The sequence below is a fragment of the Penicillium expansum genome (assembly GCF_000769745.1).
Source record: "Penicillium expansum strain MD-8 chromosome Unknown contig145, whole genome shotgun sequence".
NCBI lineage: Eukaryota > Fungi > Ascomycota > Eurotiomycetes > Eurotiales > Aspergillaceae > Penicillium > Penicillium expansum.
Window position 1 is genome coordinate 209,492 of NW_015971172.1, and position 17,059 is coordinate 226,550.

At 48.6% G+C, this 17,059-nt stretch overlaps 7 protein-coding genes across 7 annotated transcripts; 3 read left to right on the forward strand and 4 right to left on the reverse strand.

The window, feature by feature from the left end:
- Window positions 1–231: 231 nt before the first annotated feature.
- PEX2_043960 (NAD(P)H-dependent flavin oxidoreductase) lies at window positions 232–1,409 on the reverse strand (the record flags this gene model as incomplete). The annotated part of the gene is made up of 4 exons (XM_016741671.1): window positions 232–375; window positions 437–1,165; window positions 1,228–1,310; window positions 1,367–1,409. The coding sequence occupies 4 exons, from the start codon at window positions 1,407–1,409 to the stop codon at window positions 232–234; spliced, it is 999 nt and encodes a 332-aa protein (XP_016603373.1).
- A 1,202-nt stretch (window positions 1,410–2,611) lies between these two features.
- PEX2_043970 (uncharacterized protein) lies at window positions 2,612–3,371 on the forward strand (the record flags this gene model as incomplete). Its single annotated transcript, XM_016741672.1, has 3 exons — window positions 2,612–2,651; window positions 2,713–2,800; window positions 2,933–3,371. The coding sequence occupies 3 exons, from the start codon at window positions 2,612–2,614 to the stop codon at window positions 3,369–3,371; spliced, it is 567 nt and encodes a 188-aa protein (XP_016603374.1).
- Window positions 3,372–6,267: 2,896 nt separating this feature from the next.
- PEX2_043980 (mitochondrial 54S ribosomal protein mL57) lies at window positions 6,268–7,520 on the forward strand (the record flags this gene model as incomplete). Its single annotated transcript, XM_016741673.1, has 4 exons — window positions 6,268–6,288; window positions 6,334–6,445; window positions 6,615–7,300; window positions 7,365–7,520. The coding sequence occupies 4 exons, from the start codon at window positions 6,268–6,270 to the stop codon at window positions 7,518–7,520; spliced, it is 975 nt and encodes a 324-aa protein (XP_016603375.1).
- Window positions 7,521–7,953: 433 nt separating this feature from the next.
- On the reverse strand, window positions 7,954–8,913 carry PEX2_043990 (uncharacterized protein; the record flags this gene model as incomplete). Its single annotated transcript, XM_016741674.1, has 1 exon — window positions 7,954–8,913. One exon carries the CDS (start codon window positions 8,911–8,913, stop codon window positions 7,954–7,956), a length of 960 nt encoding a protein of 319 aa, XP_016603376.1.
- Window positions 8,914–9,748: 835 nt separating this feature from the next.
- PEX2_044000 (AP-1 complex subunit mu) lies at window positions 9,749–11,501 on the forward strand (the record flags this gene model as incomplete). The annotated part of the gene is made up of 6 exons (XM_016741675.1): window positions 9,749–9,787; window positions 9,884–10,012; window positions 10,116–10,345; window positions 10,421–10,910; window positions 10,968–11,342; window positions 11,421–11,501. The coding sequence occupies 6 exons, from the start codon at window positions 9,749–9,751 to the stop codon at window positions 11,499–11,501; spliced, it is 1,344 nt and encodes a 447-aa protein (XP_016603377.1).
- Window positions 11,502–12,282: 781 nt separating this feature from the next.
- Window positions 12,283–13,377, reverse strand: PEX2_044010 (Rag GTPase GTR1; the record flags this gene model as incomplete). Its single annotated transcript, XM_016741676.1, has 2 exons — window positions 12,283–13,108; window positions 13,184–13,377. The coding sequence occupies 2 exons, from the start codon at window positions 13,375–13,377 to the stop codon at window positions 12,283–12,285; spliced, it is 1,020 nt and encodes a 339-aa protein (XP_016603378.1).
- An 877-nt stretch (window positions 13,378–14,254) lies between these two features.
- PEX2_044020 (URC4/urg3 family protein) lies at window positions 14,255–15,934 on the reverse strand (the record flags this gene model as incomplete). Its single annotated transcript, XM_016741677.1, has 3 exons — window positions 14,255–14,338; window positions 14,395–14,990; window positions 15,046–15,934. 3 exons carry the CDS (start codon window positions 15,932–15,934, stop codon window positions 14,255–14,257), a joined length of 1,569 nt encoding a protein of 522 aa, XP_016603379.1.
- Between the last annotated feature and the right edge of the window lie 1,125 nt (window positions 15,935–17,059).

Here is a 17,059-nt window from a genome sequence, read left to right on the forward strand (position 1 = left end):
CCCCCCCCCCCCCCCCCCCCTTTGGAGAGTGGGTAGCTCTTATTTTAGCACCGGAAATGACGTGGATCATGATTAGCATGAGGTGAAGATAGGAAAAAGCTCGGAAGTGGTATTCAACGTGGAATTATACAAAGGCAGTCATCAAAAATAAACAAAAATTCCAACTAGTTGATTCTATTGGATCTTTCCAAACAATAGGAAGATAAATACACATCTGTGACATAAAACCCTTCAAAGCTTGCTGGAGGGGGCATCGACAAACAAAGATCTGGTCCGGGTCATTGCCTCGAGGGCCTCCTTCTCGATGCGGGTGAGCAGGACCTCGCAAGTCGGGATGTCGTGAATCAAGCCGATAACCTGTCCGGCAGTCCACACCTGTATAACAAAAGAGTCAGCAAATACGCACGAGACATACAGAATTTTGAAGGTAACTTACGCCGAAATCAACGTCACCGTTAATGAAGACTTGACGACCCCGCTGGCCGCTAACATAAGGTTGGACCTCACTGAATTCACCGCTCTTACTCTCCTGCTCCACCTTCAATGCATCCTTAGCTACCTTATTAGAGAAGAGACGGGAGGTATTCTTCCATCGGCGCAGCACAAGTGCAGTATCAGTCTCCTGTGCCGCGACGATAGCCTCTTTAACCTTCTGGTGGATCGGGGCTTCAACGGTGCTCATAAAGCGAGTACCCATATTGATACCCTCAGCACCAAGCGCCAGGGCAGCAGCAAGGCCATTGCCATCGGCGAATCCACCAGAGGCAATAAAGGGAATGCCGAGTTCCTGACGCGCACGGCTCAAAAGGATGAAGTTGGTGATATCGTGCTCACCGACGTGACCGGCACACTCGAAGCCGTCGATGGAGAGGAAGTCAACTCCGAGCTTGACGGCGGATTTGGCGTGGCGGATTGTCGTGCACTTGTGCAGGATGATAGTGCCGGCTTTCTTCAGCTGGGTGATGACGGGACCTGGGTTGTTACCGGCGGTCTCGACGATCTTGACTCCTTCATCGATGATGACTTGGGCGTAGGCAGCATAATCGGGGGGAACAATGGCGGGGAGGAGGGTCAGGTTCACTCCGAAGGGGTATTTGGTCATAGTACGACATCTGCGGATTTCTTTGCGGAGGTCTTCGGGGGTTGGTTGGGTCAGGGCTGTCAGCTGGGTTGTGGTGTTAGATACTGTATGGAATTAGGGTTTTCATTGAAGAGTATACGACATACAAGTCCAAGTCCACCGGCGTTGCTAACAGCCGAGGCCAGCTCAGCATATCCAACCCATTGCATACCACCCTGCACGACGGGCACTATATCTATGATTAGCAGTTGGTAAACTTTTGGGAATGACGCATAAATAGCCTACCTCGAATACCGAGCTTTCGAGTCAAGGCTGTGTTGAAAGGCATCTTGTTAGGTCGGGGTATCTAATCTGATGATTGCGGAGTCAGTAACTTCCAAGTAAACAACGTGCAACCTAACAAGGACCAGATATACGAACATGAGTATGATCGCTTATTTGATGCAACAAATATAGAGTCAAAGAGATAATCAAGTCTTTGAACACAAAAGACCAGATAATATAAACCGATGTCACAGCCGCGGACCTCTGTACTGTGGGGAAGGTCCGAGGTGCCGAGGTTGCATCTGGGCGCCAGGGCTGGGGTCAATTTATGGATTACTGAGCAGAGGATCACAAGGAGCCATGAAGCGCTTCATTCTGCTTGTGCATAATCAAAATCTTGACCTGCAGACCAAATATAAAGACTAGATCCTCCGAATATGTACTCTGCAAGGGAAAGATGTGTATATGATGTGGTTGGCCCCTTCACATGTGACAAGGAACCAACGACTTCACATGGTTCCATCTCCAAACTCGGGGAAGTTTACAGCTGACAATATTTTACGGAGGCAAGAGAAGAGACCCTTGTTTTGAAGTATTCATTTTGTGATGTGTATCATTATTATCGTAAATGGCTGCGCTGCATAACTGGAGTGAATATCACAACTGTGCAAAAACATAAATGCCTCAGCTGAATGCTTGCTTCTCCATAGCCAATGCAGACTTTTCAACCGTCAGATTGACCTTTTTGAATCACTGCAGTTTCCAAAAGACCTGGCAAATCTACAAACATCAACAGATGTGATACATGTAGTATGTATCCCTGAATATGAAACCCCCTCCCCTCATTGGTAGAGTGGAACGGGCGATTAACGACGGGACTCTCTTCTGAGAGCCTCTAGATCCCTCGGCGTCCACGACAGAAAGCCGCAGTCAGTGAGGGAAAGCTAAACACGACGACATCATCCCAGCCAAAGCCAGTAAACGACGTGAGCGGAGACTCTTGAGGAAGAGAAAGAAAGGAGAGCTGCGGGCCGAAGAAAGTGGGAAAACAGGCGAGCTGATCACATGACCTCAGTAGCGCGTCGGGAAGAACGATACTCCGGCTGGTAATAGACCCGATTTGATTGGAGGACACCGACTACCGGGTGTCAGTCCCGTGACTAAACACTCCCGTACCCGAGGTCGTCCCGTTGATTCCGATCATTCGCGAGCCACTTGGGATTTCTTATCCTGATCAAACAGAACAATCTCAACTCCGCAATCACAATGTTCTCTCAGAAGGTTGTCCAGCAGTCGATGCGACGGCGTATGTTTACCCCCCAATGCCTACCTTATCCGAATTTGCGATCTAACTTATCCCCGGACAGTTGCCGTCCAGCAGCCGTTCGCTATGCGGTCGTCCATGATGGGCGCTTCCCCTGTCGCTATTGCCCTCGGCAAGAACATCCAGACGAGGTCAGTTACCCAGCGCTAAAACGACAAGTTTCAATTGTTTCGCCCGCCCTCGAATGCAGCGCCCCTTACGAAATCCTACGTCATCCTCAATCGCCGGAAGTCCATACTAACCAGAGAATCGTTGGTCTATAGACACCAAGTCACTTCGGCCCCGAACACTGAGGACCCCAGCCAGCTCCTCGTTAAGCAGCGTCTTCAGCGCCCTGTCGCCCCTCACCTTACCATCTACAAGCCCCAGATCGGCTGGATCGGCAGTTCCCTGCACCGTATCTCTGGCGTCGCTCTCTCCGGCTCCCTGTACCTCTGGGCTACTGCCTACCTCGTCGCCCCTACTCTCGGCTGGCACCTCGAATCTGCCTCCATGGTCGCCGCCATGGGTGCTCTCCCTCTCGTGGCTAAGGTCCTCCTCAAGACCACTCTGGCCCTTCCTTTCACCTACCACGCCATGAACGGTATCCGCCACTTGATGTGGGATCTTGGCCGTGGTCTTACCAACCCTGTGATTATCAAGACTGGCTGGACTGTTATTGGACTCAGCGTTGCCAGTGCTGTTGGTCTTGCTTTGATTTAAATGTTTCCGTACCTCATACCTCCGAATTTCCTTATGTGTTATTAAAGTGACTTTTCCCAAATATACACGAATCTGGTCAATTGGCGCAAGCTCAAAAGGCGCTGATTCTTTTTCTTCTTTTCAGCTTTCTTATTTTTTTATCTCCATCGGAAATTAGGTTTGGATTGGGCTAGATTATTTGCATGATTTGAATCTACAAGTATATCATTTTTTTGGACTCTGGACGCTCACCCTAGATTTGTCTAGACTTTACTGGTCTACCTATAGATATCTGCTGACATCTATGTGTCAATGTGCAAATGCAGTCGGTCTCACTTGGTAAGTTCCATTAGGCTATCTTGCCCGTCGGTGGATCTGTGAATGAGAAAGGCACCTCAAGTATATAATCCCGTCATTTAAAATCCATATCCACTCTCGTAGTTCACTTTCACAAATTGTTCCTTCATTTTGCCTCCTCGGGGTCCAATGTACCTCATGACTTTTCCCATTTGTCCACCCGCAATTGATATTGCATTGACGATGATACACATCGCATTATGATACCCTAGTCGCCCATAAATGCATATCCCTAGCGTAAAGACAAAAGTTAAAATGCCTTGGATTATGATCTACAAAGCAAGTAAGCAGTTGGTCAGATTATTCCATGACTTGACCAATATATATCTAGTGGATCTAGATATTTAAGATCGCTACATAAGATAACACTCACCTATTATCCCGTGTCATCTCAACGCCAAACAAAGAAAACCCAATCAACTGCTGTTCAAGCAGGGCTAGGAGGAGGGTTGGGTGGGAAAGGTCGTGGTGAGGGAGGATCTTGCACCGAGTGATCACAAGCCGGGATGCATCCCGCGAAGGTATAGCATGTATGGGCCGGCGATGAAGGGGTGGCCTGGAAGCCATGGGAAAAAGTAGCGTTGCAAGCCATTTGAATACTCGAAAGGCACGGAACGAAGGGGGGTATAGTAGAATGGAGCACACGAGTTGGGGCTGATAGAGAAAGGAAGTATAGGTACAGATATTCAACGAAAGACAGGCGAAGTACACAAGACAAAGAACTTTGGTGTTTCCAAGGATGAAGACTAGAAATCTGGACAGGTCAATCTTCTCTATTTAAGTTATTCCAGAATCCTAGACTAGCTGGGATCATAGGTCGCGCCATCCACACGAGTCGTACACCGCTATCCTGTCGAACATCCCAATCAAGGATCACGACAAGAAGCCGTTTGGCGATATCCTTATTCCAGTTGCTATCCGTGGACCTTGGGGATGCCTTCTATCCATGAAGATAAATATCTCGGTAGAGTCTGCAAGGGCCCGCCTGAATACTTGATGTATAAACCGTTAGACAGCACCCGCAGACGGTGACACCCGCTGTCGTGAGTATTGTATTCTTGTTTCTTTTTGTTTCTTTTCCCCGGAAGCAAATATCGAACGGGAATGAGATGAAGATCCACATCATGAGACCTATTATCTTTGTCTAAAAAGCAAATTGTATATTGTCCGCAATGGACGGGTATAGATCCTTTTCCCCCGGACTAAGTGCCCCTAAAGAAGGCCACAGACGGGTTTCACCAGCGGCCTGAGCCTTCGGTTTCTTGCATCCTCTTGATGAATTCTGTTTCACCGGGTTTGTTCTAGATAATTTGCCGTTGGTTACTTATCCGATGTCATTTACTAAATAATGTTTGGGTTGAACAGCCGTCTGTTGTTTTCAAAAGTATACATATGAATTCGAGGTCGTCAAACATCAATGAGTTTGTGTTCTTGTGTCATTTAACCCTGAGATCTTTCGAAGATAATCAAAGATCCTCTGTCATTCACAATATCCCAGTACTTTATCTAGGGTTCCCACAATGCCCATTGTGGGTTGCGAACTTGCTCAGTCGTGAGAAGAATGCACATGCAAGCCGTAGAAGCTTCCAACTACCACAAGAGGCAATATGAGAAAAAGGAAGCCTACCTATGAAGCACGGACAAATAAGACCGAATACCAATACACGTGGATCACGTTTTGCCCCCTGGTACATGACAGTCTCTTGCCTAATACAGGGGACAAGTTTAGGGTACGCAGATACAGCAGGGCCGTTATTCTGCAGTCCAGAGAGGCATGGGTCATTCGAGCCAACCAGTTGTGCCTCAGCCGAGTTTTCCAGCTGCGTAATTCCGCAACCAAGCAGGCTCAACAACAGTGCCCCGTGCTCCCGATAGCTATGAGCTATGGCCTCTGCATACCCGGCAGGCTTTGCGGAACGGCTGTGTTCCGAGAACGTTACCGAAGCTCCTTTTGAATGGGTCTCGATCGCCTGGAACCCTTGTTTGTGGTTCTGTTCTTTTCTTTTCGACTTTCCGTTGTTTCTCTGCAGCGGTTGGAGACCTGTCTCCCTGATATTTGGGCCGCGCTCAGGGTCTGTTGCGCCGCTGCTCGCATCACCCGTTAGCCAGTAATATAACTGGACGATGTTACCTGGCAGGATTATTGGACCTATAGCCTAGAAGTTAAGAGAGCACAAGTTTCCCGTTGGATCATATAATGGCGATGTTTTCCAGAGAAGGATGTTGCTGGACAAAGTAGTGGAGAGATCTGCGAGACCTCTTACACCCAGTCGTCGAACCCCGAGTTTCAATGATGGGAGACATGCAGGAAATATGAGTCAAAGCTGCTAGCAAACCGAAGCTGGGGCAAATGCATATCGTGTCATAGCGGTCCCTACCTAAGTCGAACGAAAGCCTATATGTGCTGGATTTTGGCCCGCAAACAGCGGTATGGTGTATATTCACGCATCCTTCATAGATACGATAACCTGACCGCTAAGATGGAATCCACATCGCAGGGCTTCCAAGCTTCTTAATTAATGTGAGTCATATGCCGCTTTGATCGTACGTGCATCGAGGCATGGCAGAGTCGGAAGTTTGTGTACGTTCCACCTCCGATTTCCATGGCTGTGCTGACCTATGGTAGGTTGCCACGGCCGGAATCAGTGTTAGTCGCTTCGGATCTGACGCACAAGTCAAGCACTCGAGCAAAAGATACATCGCAGCGGTGAAGGTCCCGGTGGCCACCGGCTTGCAAGGTTGTTTAACTGCATGTCAAACCGCCGAGATGACAATTAAAGCGATCTGAGTCCACCGAACAAATTTCTGCGAGAATCACAGTCATGAAAAAAACAAATCAAGATGTGGTTATCGGTTCTAGACTTCACAGGGCTCGTGTAAATATGTACTTGAGACCATGGCTGGCAGAATCATACCGCCCAGACCGAATTCTTTGCTTTCCGTTCGATCAACTCCGAGTTGACACGCAGACCACCGACCCCATGGCTTTGAATCTTTCTTCCCGAGCGGCCAGGACCGCCTGCGCTGCATCCAAATTTGCCGCTCGCCCAATTGTGGGAGTCCTCCCATCCCGCACCTTCGCAACCTCCTCCCCGGAGGAGTCCAGTCAACAAGAGAAGCCCCGATGGTCCTACACTCCCGCGGCCGCAAAGGCCCCGTTCAGTCTGCACCTTGACTCCAAGCGCCCGACCTTCCACGTCAACGCAGACCCGCAACTGCTCGACCGATTCTACATCCGCTTGTTCGGCAATGGCGGCGACAAACTCCTCTCCGATGAGACCAAGTGGTTGGCGGTGACACATAAGAGTTTCGACCAAGGGCGTCGCGGATTCAACGATCGATTGGCCTTCTTGGGAAAACGCATTGTGCAGCTGCAAGCATCGCTGGCTTTGGCGCAGGATGCTCCATACGCAGGCGCCGCACCGGCAGAGAGCAAGGACGAGTTTGGTCGCGTGCCGTTCAGCCACCCGGCTCTGGATGGATTGAACAACCTCTCTGGTGAAACCAAGAAGATCCTCACCGAGCGGTCGAAGCTTGCTGAGCTTGGAAACAAGTACGAGTTGCAGAAGGTTCTCCGATGGAGTCCCAGAAAGGTATGTCTCGATCCTGGTCCTTCTTGTGCTCTGGATGATCAGCTAACGAATGTCTTTACTGCAGCCTAACGACCTCCGTGCCTCCGGTATTGAGCTCGTTCTCGCGCATACCATGTACGCTATTGTCGGCGCTGTTTCGTTAGAGAAGGGAGGTGTCGTTGCTACTAAGGTGGCTCGTGAGCGGATACTTGAACCTCTGGGACTCAAGACGGTCTCGTAAGGGTCCGAGACTTGGGGTATTGGTCTCCTTTGGAGCATTTTCAGGGCGTTATCTTGTTTGATATTTCCATCTGTAGTAGGTTGACCGGGATCGGAGAACCTCTACGATTGTACATGTACTTTTAAACAGACTTGTTTTTTTTATACAATAGTTTTCGAAATCAGCTATACCTCGATAGCCTTACTTCTTGATTCAAAGAAAATAATTCCGATCTACATGTCAATGACATCGGAGTCATCTTCATAGCACCCCAGGCCGTAATATTACATGGGACCATCCATGTGGCCGATCGAAATGGGCATTTGCGTCTTTGGAGACCGTCGCGAGATACAATACCTAGAGTGATCTACATTTTGCAAAACAATGCTTGCTTCTGAGAGGTCGCCCTGTCAAATAGTGTCCATCCATCTATTCATGAGGGACTAACCAGTTCCTATTCCTCCTCCTCATCCTCCTCAATGAGATCATTCTGAATTAGATTTGCCCGAACCTCATCCATGTCTACATATTCCAGCCAGCTACTGTACCAGTCCAGAAAATCGACGATGGAGTCGAATCTTGTCCTCTGCCCGTAAACGATCGTGGAGTTCTCAAAAACTTCGGCAGGAGAGATGACCACTCTCCACGCCCAGTCCTTGTGACTCGGATCAGAGTCTTCCACCCACCGTCGACAGTAGAGATACATGCTGTACCATGTACTATGCCCGCCCATTTTATAACGAACACCAGTCCCGGTTTGGAAGCCAACTCGTACTTCCAAGTCATCATGTGTATAGGCGTCCACGAAGTCTTCGTCGCAAATATAGTAGTGATGCAGACCTTCTACCAGATCTTCTCGGGCTTTGGAAATATCAGAGATCGATGCCATATAGATTCCAGGTGGTTCAAAAGGGGCCATGCCATCATAGCGAAAGTCCGCATCCACGATCCCACTAGCGTACTTGAGAAAGAGAGCCAGGTCGTGGCAGGGCGGGACTTCAAACTCGGTGTCATCGTCAATTCGAAAGGCCACCTCATTACACACAGTTTGAATAGTGTCCAAATACACCTGGCGCCACTCATCTGTCCATAACTTCGGCGGGATGACACCATCCATGTTCTCGTGGGATAGCGATTTGAGATCAATTAACTGGGTGGCAGTTCTCTGATGAGACTGACAGGTAGTTTCTGGGGAAACGGTAGGCTTCTCAGGATCCGCGCACTTGGGTGTCATAATCCACGTCCAGATGTTCATCTTCTTCAGTTTCTCTTCAGTAGAGAGATCCATAGATTCAATCTCATCTATTCGGTCTTGAAGGAATTGCCAATTGGAGGCCTCCATCTTGGTGCGGAATCGTTCTATCGCCAGGCGCATATTTTCATCCGCGTCAGCGGATGGCTGTGTGCTCTCCATCAGTAGTAGAGAAAGACCAAACCTAGGTGTGAGTGGAGGGTAAGAAGGGTAGACATTCAAGTTGAGATGGGGAAGAGGGGAAGAGGCTCAACAAAATAAATGTAATTACACTTTCTAGCACCATATGGCCATTAGCTGGTTTATGTACGGAGTGCTCCGTACTCCGTACTGTTTTATCTCTCACGCTACTTTGTATCTCTTCCACTGGCAAGTCCAAAAGATTGGACGAAACAAAATGAAAGTATGGAGTAGAATTACAGTATACAAGGAAGATTTGAAGTTATAAAATATAAAAAAAAATTCAATTTCAGTTATAGAAATGTATGGTTCCTCTGACGCCGCCCGAGTAACAGAGAAAGTACTCGGCCAGCTCTTATGGAACCCTCAAAAAGATCGTAGTCTCCGCGCCTCTGTATCGCAAGGTAGTAATCAAAACACTACAGCACTCCGACAGAATGCCGGAGTAGCTGTAGAAAATCACAAGGACTTTGTACTGCCTTGAACTGTCTATTGGGAGCGTTGAAGAAAGAAGAAATGAAAAAGTGCGCGACGAGCTTTTATGTGTGGATTTTATACGCTAGTCCGCTTTGAGGTTGGCGTCTATCTCCGGTCTGGGCTGGGACATGCGGGCATCGCCAACATTCATCCATTGTATCTGCTCCTTTCATTTCTCACCACATCTGTTGCTCTTTTATTTGTTCTTACTGCTTTATTGACAATGCTGCAGTAGGCGCATAAGGTGGCTTTGTTATTTTTTCTTTTTGCTTTCGACCCCGCCTTGAGAGACCAGATCATCAACACTCTCCCATCACCTATTTACCCCCATTGACACGTCATGGCGTCCGCACTCTTCTTCCTCGACCTCAAGGGCAAGGTACGCTATTTGAAATTGTGCAAAATATGGCGATGCGACTCCTTGCTGGGGAATCGCCAATGCGTTCAGGGTGAAGCCCCCGCTGACCATCTATAGACCCTTCTGGCCCGCAATTATCGCGGAGATATTCCCATGTCCGCAGTCGAGAAATTCCCTATCCTCCTCAGTGACGCCGAAGAAGAAAGCTCAGCAGTGCCTCCCTGCTTCTCGCACGAGGGTATCAACGTGCGTCCCACCGAGTCCAGGCTTTTTGGCCCGGGCCACACTCACTCCTGAGTGTCTCCTTTTGTGCGCTCCCACCTACTGACACAAAGGTGTTTCTGTCTAGTACCTTTATATCCGCCACAGCAACCTCTATATCCTTGCATTGACCAAACGAAACACAAATGCCACCGAAATTCTACTCTTCCTCCACAAGCTGGTGGAGGTCTTCACCGAATATTTCAAGGTACTGGAGGAGGAGAGTATCCGGGATAACTTCGTCGTCATTTACGAATTGCTGGACGAGATGATGGATTTTGGATACCCGCAGACAACAGAGAGCAAGATTCTACAAGAGTAAGCAGCTGGGTCTTGATGGTACCGCGGGGTGGTGGTGAAACAGCATAACTGACGGATCCGCGCTATGACCAGATACATCACCCAAGAGTCACACAAGCTGGATGTCCAAGCACGGCCACCCATCGCCGTCACAAATGCTGTCTCCTGGCGTAGCGAGGGGATACGCTACCGCAAAAACGAAGTCTTCCTCGACGTGGTCGAGTCCCTCAACCTTCTCGTCTCAGCAAATGGAAATGTCCTGCGGTCTGAGATTCTGGGCGCTGTCAAGATGAAGTGTTACCTGAGTGGTATGCCCGAGTTGCGATTGGGCTTGAACGACAAAGCCATGTTCGAGACCACGGGTCGTGCTACACGAGGCAAGTCAGTCGAGATGGAGGATGTGAAGTTCCACCAGTGTGTCCGACTCTCGCGCTTCGAGAATGACCGCACAATCAGTTTTATCCCTCCGGATGGTGAATTCGAGCTCATGAGCTACCGGTTGAACACACAAGTGAAGCCGTTGATCTGGGTGGAGTGCGTGGTTGAATCGCACTCGGGATCCCGAATTGAATATATGCTCAAGGTAATATCCCCACCCAGTATAGCAAACCTCAATCCCTAACCTCGATTCCACGAATAGGCCAAAGCCCAATTCAAACGCCGCAGCACCGCCAACAACGTCGAGATTCTCGTCCCCGTCCCCGAAGACGCAGACTCCCCACGCTTCCGCACGAATATCGGAACCGTGCACTACGCCCCCGAGAAGTCAGCCATCATCTGGAAGATCAAGCAGTTCGGCGGCGGCAAGGAATTCCTCATGCGCGCAGAGCTAGGCCTACCCTCTGTCAAGGGCGACGACGAGCGCGGCGGTGGTATGACCGGTGGATTTGGAGGTAGCATGGGCGGAGCCGGAGGCGTAGGCAAAGCGAAACGGCCCATCAACGTCAAGTTCGAGATCCCCTATTTCACGACCAGTGGTATCCAAGTGCGATATCTGAAGATCACCGAACCGAAGGTAAGTCTTTCCCACCAGTGGATCCATCCCCTGAGTCTTCTTATCTCTCTAAATCCATCGCTAACAATCACCCCACAGCTGCAATACCCCTCTCTCCCCTGGGTGCGATACATCACACAGTCAGGCGACATTGCCATGCGTATGCCAGAAATCCAATGAAAAATGTTCGAGCCCTCTGGATGATTGATTTTGTACAGCCTCGTTTCCTTTCACAACCCCTTCTTGTCCTCGTTATCTTTTTTCGCTTCCCCCCTTTTTTCATCCTTCGTTGAGGCCGGCCGGTCCGATAGATAATCAAATCCCTCCCATGTTCTTACTTCTCTCTTCTGCCTTTGGCCGCCTTATGCATCGGATGCGAGGAAATATAGATGGTTCGGATGGGATCTTATGTCACTGCAGTATTGTATTCAAAGTAAATGCGGTGAATGTACAAGGTCTTGTTATTGGGCCATTATAGTAAGATAGCTATATGCGGGAACTGGATCTAAATTGAAGAAGTATCAGTACGCGTATTCTTGTTTTTGGACGGTCGTAATTGCTTAAGATGAGAAAGTCGTATATAGTGTCCCTAAGATGGACATTGAAACTGCTATAGAACACTCGAAGAAACATGGATTTTATATAAACCTCGAGAGCACCTGTAATAGCTTGTAGAATACCTTTGTAGGTAGGTTTTCATGATATTTTTTATAAAAAAAAAAAAACGTACAAAGAAATCCCACAGGGTATCTCAATTCTCAAAGGTGAAAAAGAAGAAAGCCAAAAAATGATCAAACAAATGAAATACATTAATCTCCATAACGCCATCATTCAGCGCCTGCTGTATTTTGTCATAAAAACCTCAGAAATGACGGGAACAAGAAAAAAACAAAGGGGTTGTGAAAAGACACCATCCCCTAGCTATACAAAGCCAGACCTAAAGTCCCCTCAACCACCAATTTTACGCGTGATTCCCATTCGTCCCATTAGCATGATCCTCCGCTGTTTCCGGCGGAGGAAGAGGGAATCCATCACCACCACCGCTGCCGGCAGCTGCTTTCGAGAATCCCTCACGGGCAAGCATAGTGTTGAGCACAGCGCAGTTGTATGAAGCCTCGCCGGGAGGCACAACGAGGAAGATATAGGTGTTATCCGTGAAGCGGCCGAGGAAGATATTGAACTGGGGTGTTTTAGTGTGCATAACGACGAAGCCCGCGGAAGCCGGCGTGGTGAGAGTGTTTCTTGCGGCGCAGTGCTTGAACGCCTTCATGATATTCGACAGACGCTCGTGGCGATCGTAGATTGGATTGAGCTCGCCGACCTCGGATGTTACGGAAGTAACAGTAAGGAAAGTAGAACGCTCGAAGAGGATGACTTCCTCAGCGTTTATTTTCTTCGCGAAGGCGGATAGGAAGCGCTCGATGACGATCAAGTTCGGGATGAGCTTGTGCACGATTCCGGCCCAGGCTTTGTACAAAGATTGGTCCCAGATACTGCTCGCGAAGGTGTCGACGCGGAAATCGCTGGATCGACTGCGGATTACAGCGGAGCGCTCGTCGTAGATGCGTTGGCGGTGCTCGGCTTGGATGAGATCCATTTTGTGCACGAGACAGAAGACGTAGGCGTTCGGGCTGAATTCGCGCAGGGCTTCGATTATGGCGTGGTAGGTGTCTAGATCGCGCTCGACTTCTCGTGACTCGATGTCGAATACGTAGATGAGGACTGCGACGTCTGAGAAGATGTTGCCGCGCTGCGAGGCCAGATAGGTTTCCATGAAGGCATCTTGTCTGAGAATGGAAAACTTCCGTGTTAGTGGTATGGCTTCCCTCGAATTTGAAGTCGAGAGAATGCATATTACTCACCCTCCGCAATCCCACAGGTTCAATGTGAGGTTGCCCATGAACTTGACGTGGCTGTGCTCCACGTCAATTGTAGCACCCAGGCGTCGGACATCCTTTGCGACGTAGTTGCTGAAGATGATTGAGCGCATGGACGACTTCCCCGACCCACTTTTGCCCATCAATAGCACCTTTCTCTTCTTCTTCCGAGCATCCATTTTGTCCGATGTTCTTGGGGTTGCCGTCGAGCTCCAAATGCCCCGCTCTTGCGGGGGCAACTCGGGTCGATCTGGAGAGCAAGTCAGTGCCTTCACAGGGTCGCTCAAATGCAATGGTATTGGGTTCCGGTTAGAAGTCCAATATAAGCATGTTTTTGCCTTGACAATGGGATTGAGGGCGAGAGAGCATAAGATAAGAAGGGAAGGTGACGAGCTCCAGCCTTCTAATGCGGAGACGGAACAATTCTGTCCCGAGCACGTGACCTTGGGTTAAGCCGTTGGAGATAGGATTAGTCGGATGAGATAGGGAAAAAGATGACTCTAGCAACCTGTCCCTAGGTATTTCCCATCAAGTTATTAAGAGAATGAGACCTTGCGCATAATTGTGCACTTGTTGACACTGTTGGTACTGTGGAGTTTTATTTTATCTGAGCTCCCTGGGCCGAGGTTACGGGATGACGACATCCCATGGGTCTCCCGAAAATCATACAATATAGATCTTCCTTCTATGGAATGGCTTTTATAGACACAAGGGGAAAAAGGTGAAGCATATAGATCAGACAGAGAGAAGTATAAAAAGGTGAAATGCAGTAAGAAATAAGCCGCCGCCCAAAACCAATGGGAAATCAGATGAATAGCCTCAAATGCAGAGGAAAAAAGGAAAAAAGAAAGGGCCAAAACTGGCAATAAAAAAAGGAGGAAGATAAAGAAAAATAAAGAAAAATAGAAAGAAAAACGAAACGTGAGATATAAGTGTGAAGGTATTCGGTCATGAAGAGTTCATTTCATCAAAAAGCCCGTCCCAAATAGCAAAACCAAATGACGGGACGAAGGTATCCAGGTATCCAAGCCGCAATTAAAATGGGAATAGAGGGTATTAGAAGACAGTGCCGTCAGATCGTATCATGATAGGGGGTTCCTTGGTGTTTGGTCTCGAAACTTCTGCAATCTCGCGACCACCCTGTAGGTTGCTTGTTAGAATTTACCTAACCGGGAGAATCCTTGATAAGTGCTTACCTTCCAGGTGCCAGCCTCAAGCATTTGTGCTAGTGATAGCTGCTCTTCGGAACCCTTGAGCCCTAGCTGAGCGTTGACCTCGTCTAGGAGCTCATCCAAGAATCCGACAGTAGCGCCTCGCCATTCAACAATTACATCGTCGTCAGCGCAGAAGAGCGGTGCCACTTCGACACTTGGCTGGCCCTTGATTTGAGCATTCTCTTTATATGCGTCGATTCCACGCTGCATATCGTCCGGTTTCAAAGTCAAGAGTCCCAGGTCGATAAGAAGGCCTCCGTTTCGATATTCTGGAAGGCCTGTCAAAAGGTCGCTGCCAGCGAAGTGGATGAGCATCAATTTCGACATTGGAACCATGATCGAGTAGCATAGCCACTGTGTCAGCTTGTGGAATGGAAGGATGCTCTCCCACTGCTGTGCGGGAGGAGACTTGGGGAGACCCGAGCATTTCCAAGCGTCTCCAATGGATACTCCATCAATCTGTGTTCGTGATCGGGGCCAGATGGGGGAGAAGCCATCCATGAGCACGGTCCACAAAGTGGTAATCGGAACAATGGGTACGGAAGAAGCAAGTGTTGATGGATGACCGAGAAGATAATCTGTATAAAGATTAGTGATCAAGCGCACGCACAGAAAGGAGCCAGATTGTCTCACCTAGCATATTTCCCGGTCTAGCATCCACACCGAAGAAGTCTTGATTGTTAAGTGCCTCGGAGAGCCGTATCAACAACCCCGCGCGGCCTTCAATACCGGCCAGTGGATTTTGGTCTGTATGCTGCATCCCCTTGGCGAGAACCTCGGTCGTAACCTTCTTTAGTCCTGCACCATCCACCTGACATGGCTCCGTAGGATCGCTGCTGAATAGGCCAGACTTGAACATCTCCAAACTCGCCACCGCCAAGCCTTCACTGCGCGAGAAGACTTTACCAGACTCCTTTGACCGATATGACCACTCATTCCCGGCACCTGCATCGAGCAGAACGGACACGACAAACAAATCAATCAGACGACGGGTGCGTTCCTGCGCATCAATGCGACTGGGCCAGGACTGGAGAAGTTGGTTGATGCGGGGTCTGCCACCAACGTCGAAATGCTGCCAGCGACCATGCGGGGGGATGTTCTCGTAGTCTGGCGCATAATCTCGCTGTTGGAGGGAAACCATGTTAGCGCAAGCTCCCATGATGGTAGAATTCCCCGGTTTTACCTTTATGATGGAGACGACATAGGAAGCGGTAGCTTCAAATTTGCTCATGTCGACATCGAAATGGCTCAGTTGGTTCTTTTTGGCCTTGTTCAGGATTATGTTGGAGCGTTCGCGCACTGCATGGACACTTCGTAGGTATGCGGCCGGGTCCAGTGCTGGATCTGGTGGTCTGGCGATAGGAAGTTCTGGAATTGAAGCTGGCGGACCACTTCCCTTGTATCCTGGGGATCTCAGGGATGTATTTGATGTGCGAGCACTGTTGACCGTTACAAAGGACTCGTTCTCAGTCTCGCTTTGACTGGAGTTCTTTGAATCTTTGCGCTTGAATAGTCCCATCATTTCCAGTATTGGGAGGTTTCACCCCAGACCTTGAAGGGTTGAAAGGGGGTACCAGTGGAGAAGTCGAAAGGAGGGGTGAGGAGAAATGTATGGTAGTTCAGATAAGGAGTACACAAAGAGGGGGAAGTGACATCTGGATGTGATCTTTTTCTTAATTTTTTTTCTTTAGTAACATAACATAATAAAGGCTCTAAGGGTAAACTAAGTAAAAATAGGTAAAAGAATAATAGTAATTATATTTTTTTTTATGGGGCTTGATGACCGGAGCTCTTTAACTTGTTAACCATTTACAACATAGTACGGGCTAGATGCCCGAGCATTAATAATTTGGAGACATTGGAGTCGATTTAGGGGGAATTGACTCTGGCAAAGTCCTTAGTTAGGCGAAGTCTAGAATAATAAGAGCGAAAGCCTGGGAAAGTACCAGGTACAATCCACAACTCGTACTTTAGTATGCAGAATGTGTAGGATGGCAGTACCGGGTACGCCGAGTAGGTTCAATGCATATTTGCCCCTAAAAGTTACTAGTGTCCATCATGCATCAATGTACATACTACTAGTTATATTGTAATTTGTATTCCTTATTCCATACTCCGTACTCCATACAATAAACAATAATAATTGTCCTGTGTAGCATACAAAGTCTTTGTGGACGGACAAGGACAAGTCCGTACTACTACACATTCCCGGCAGTAAATTGGACCCGATTGCCGTAATAGGTATGGGGATGGACCCGGAGGGTTGAACCAGTCGGAAAGAAAGAGAAGGGGCCATCATTCCACTGTGTAAGGGGCCAACCAATCATGTCTTGGGGGAATGGATAAATAGGAATGCAAATATCAAGTAAATTTTACATCCGAGGGGCCACCGGGTGGTACGTGTTTAGATCGCTAGCTCGGATATCGATGAGACCATGCCATATTAGGGGATATAATAGCTTTAGGAGAAGAAAAGCGAATACATGTGGAAATGCACGGGCTAGCGTACCGTTGAAGAGAAAAAAAAAAGTAAAGACACGGCTTGCCCTATGCGGAATATCGAATCCACTTCGGGGACTTCTTAAAGTTTGTGTGAATGGCTGGCCATCGCGGCTCGCGTTAGTTCTCGTGTGTGTCTGCTAAATAA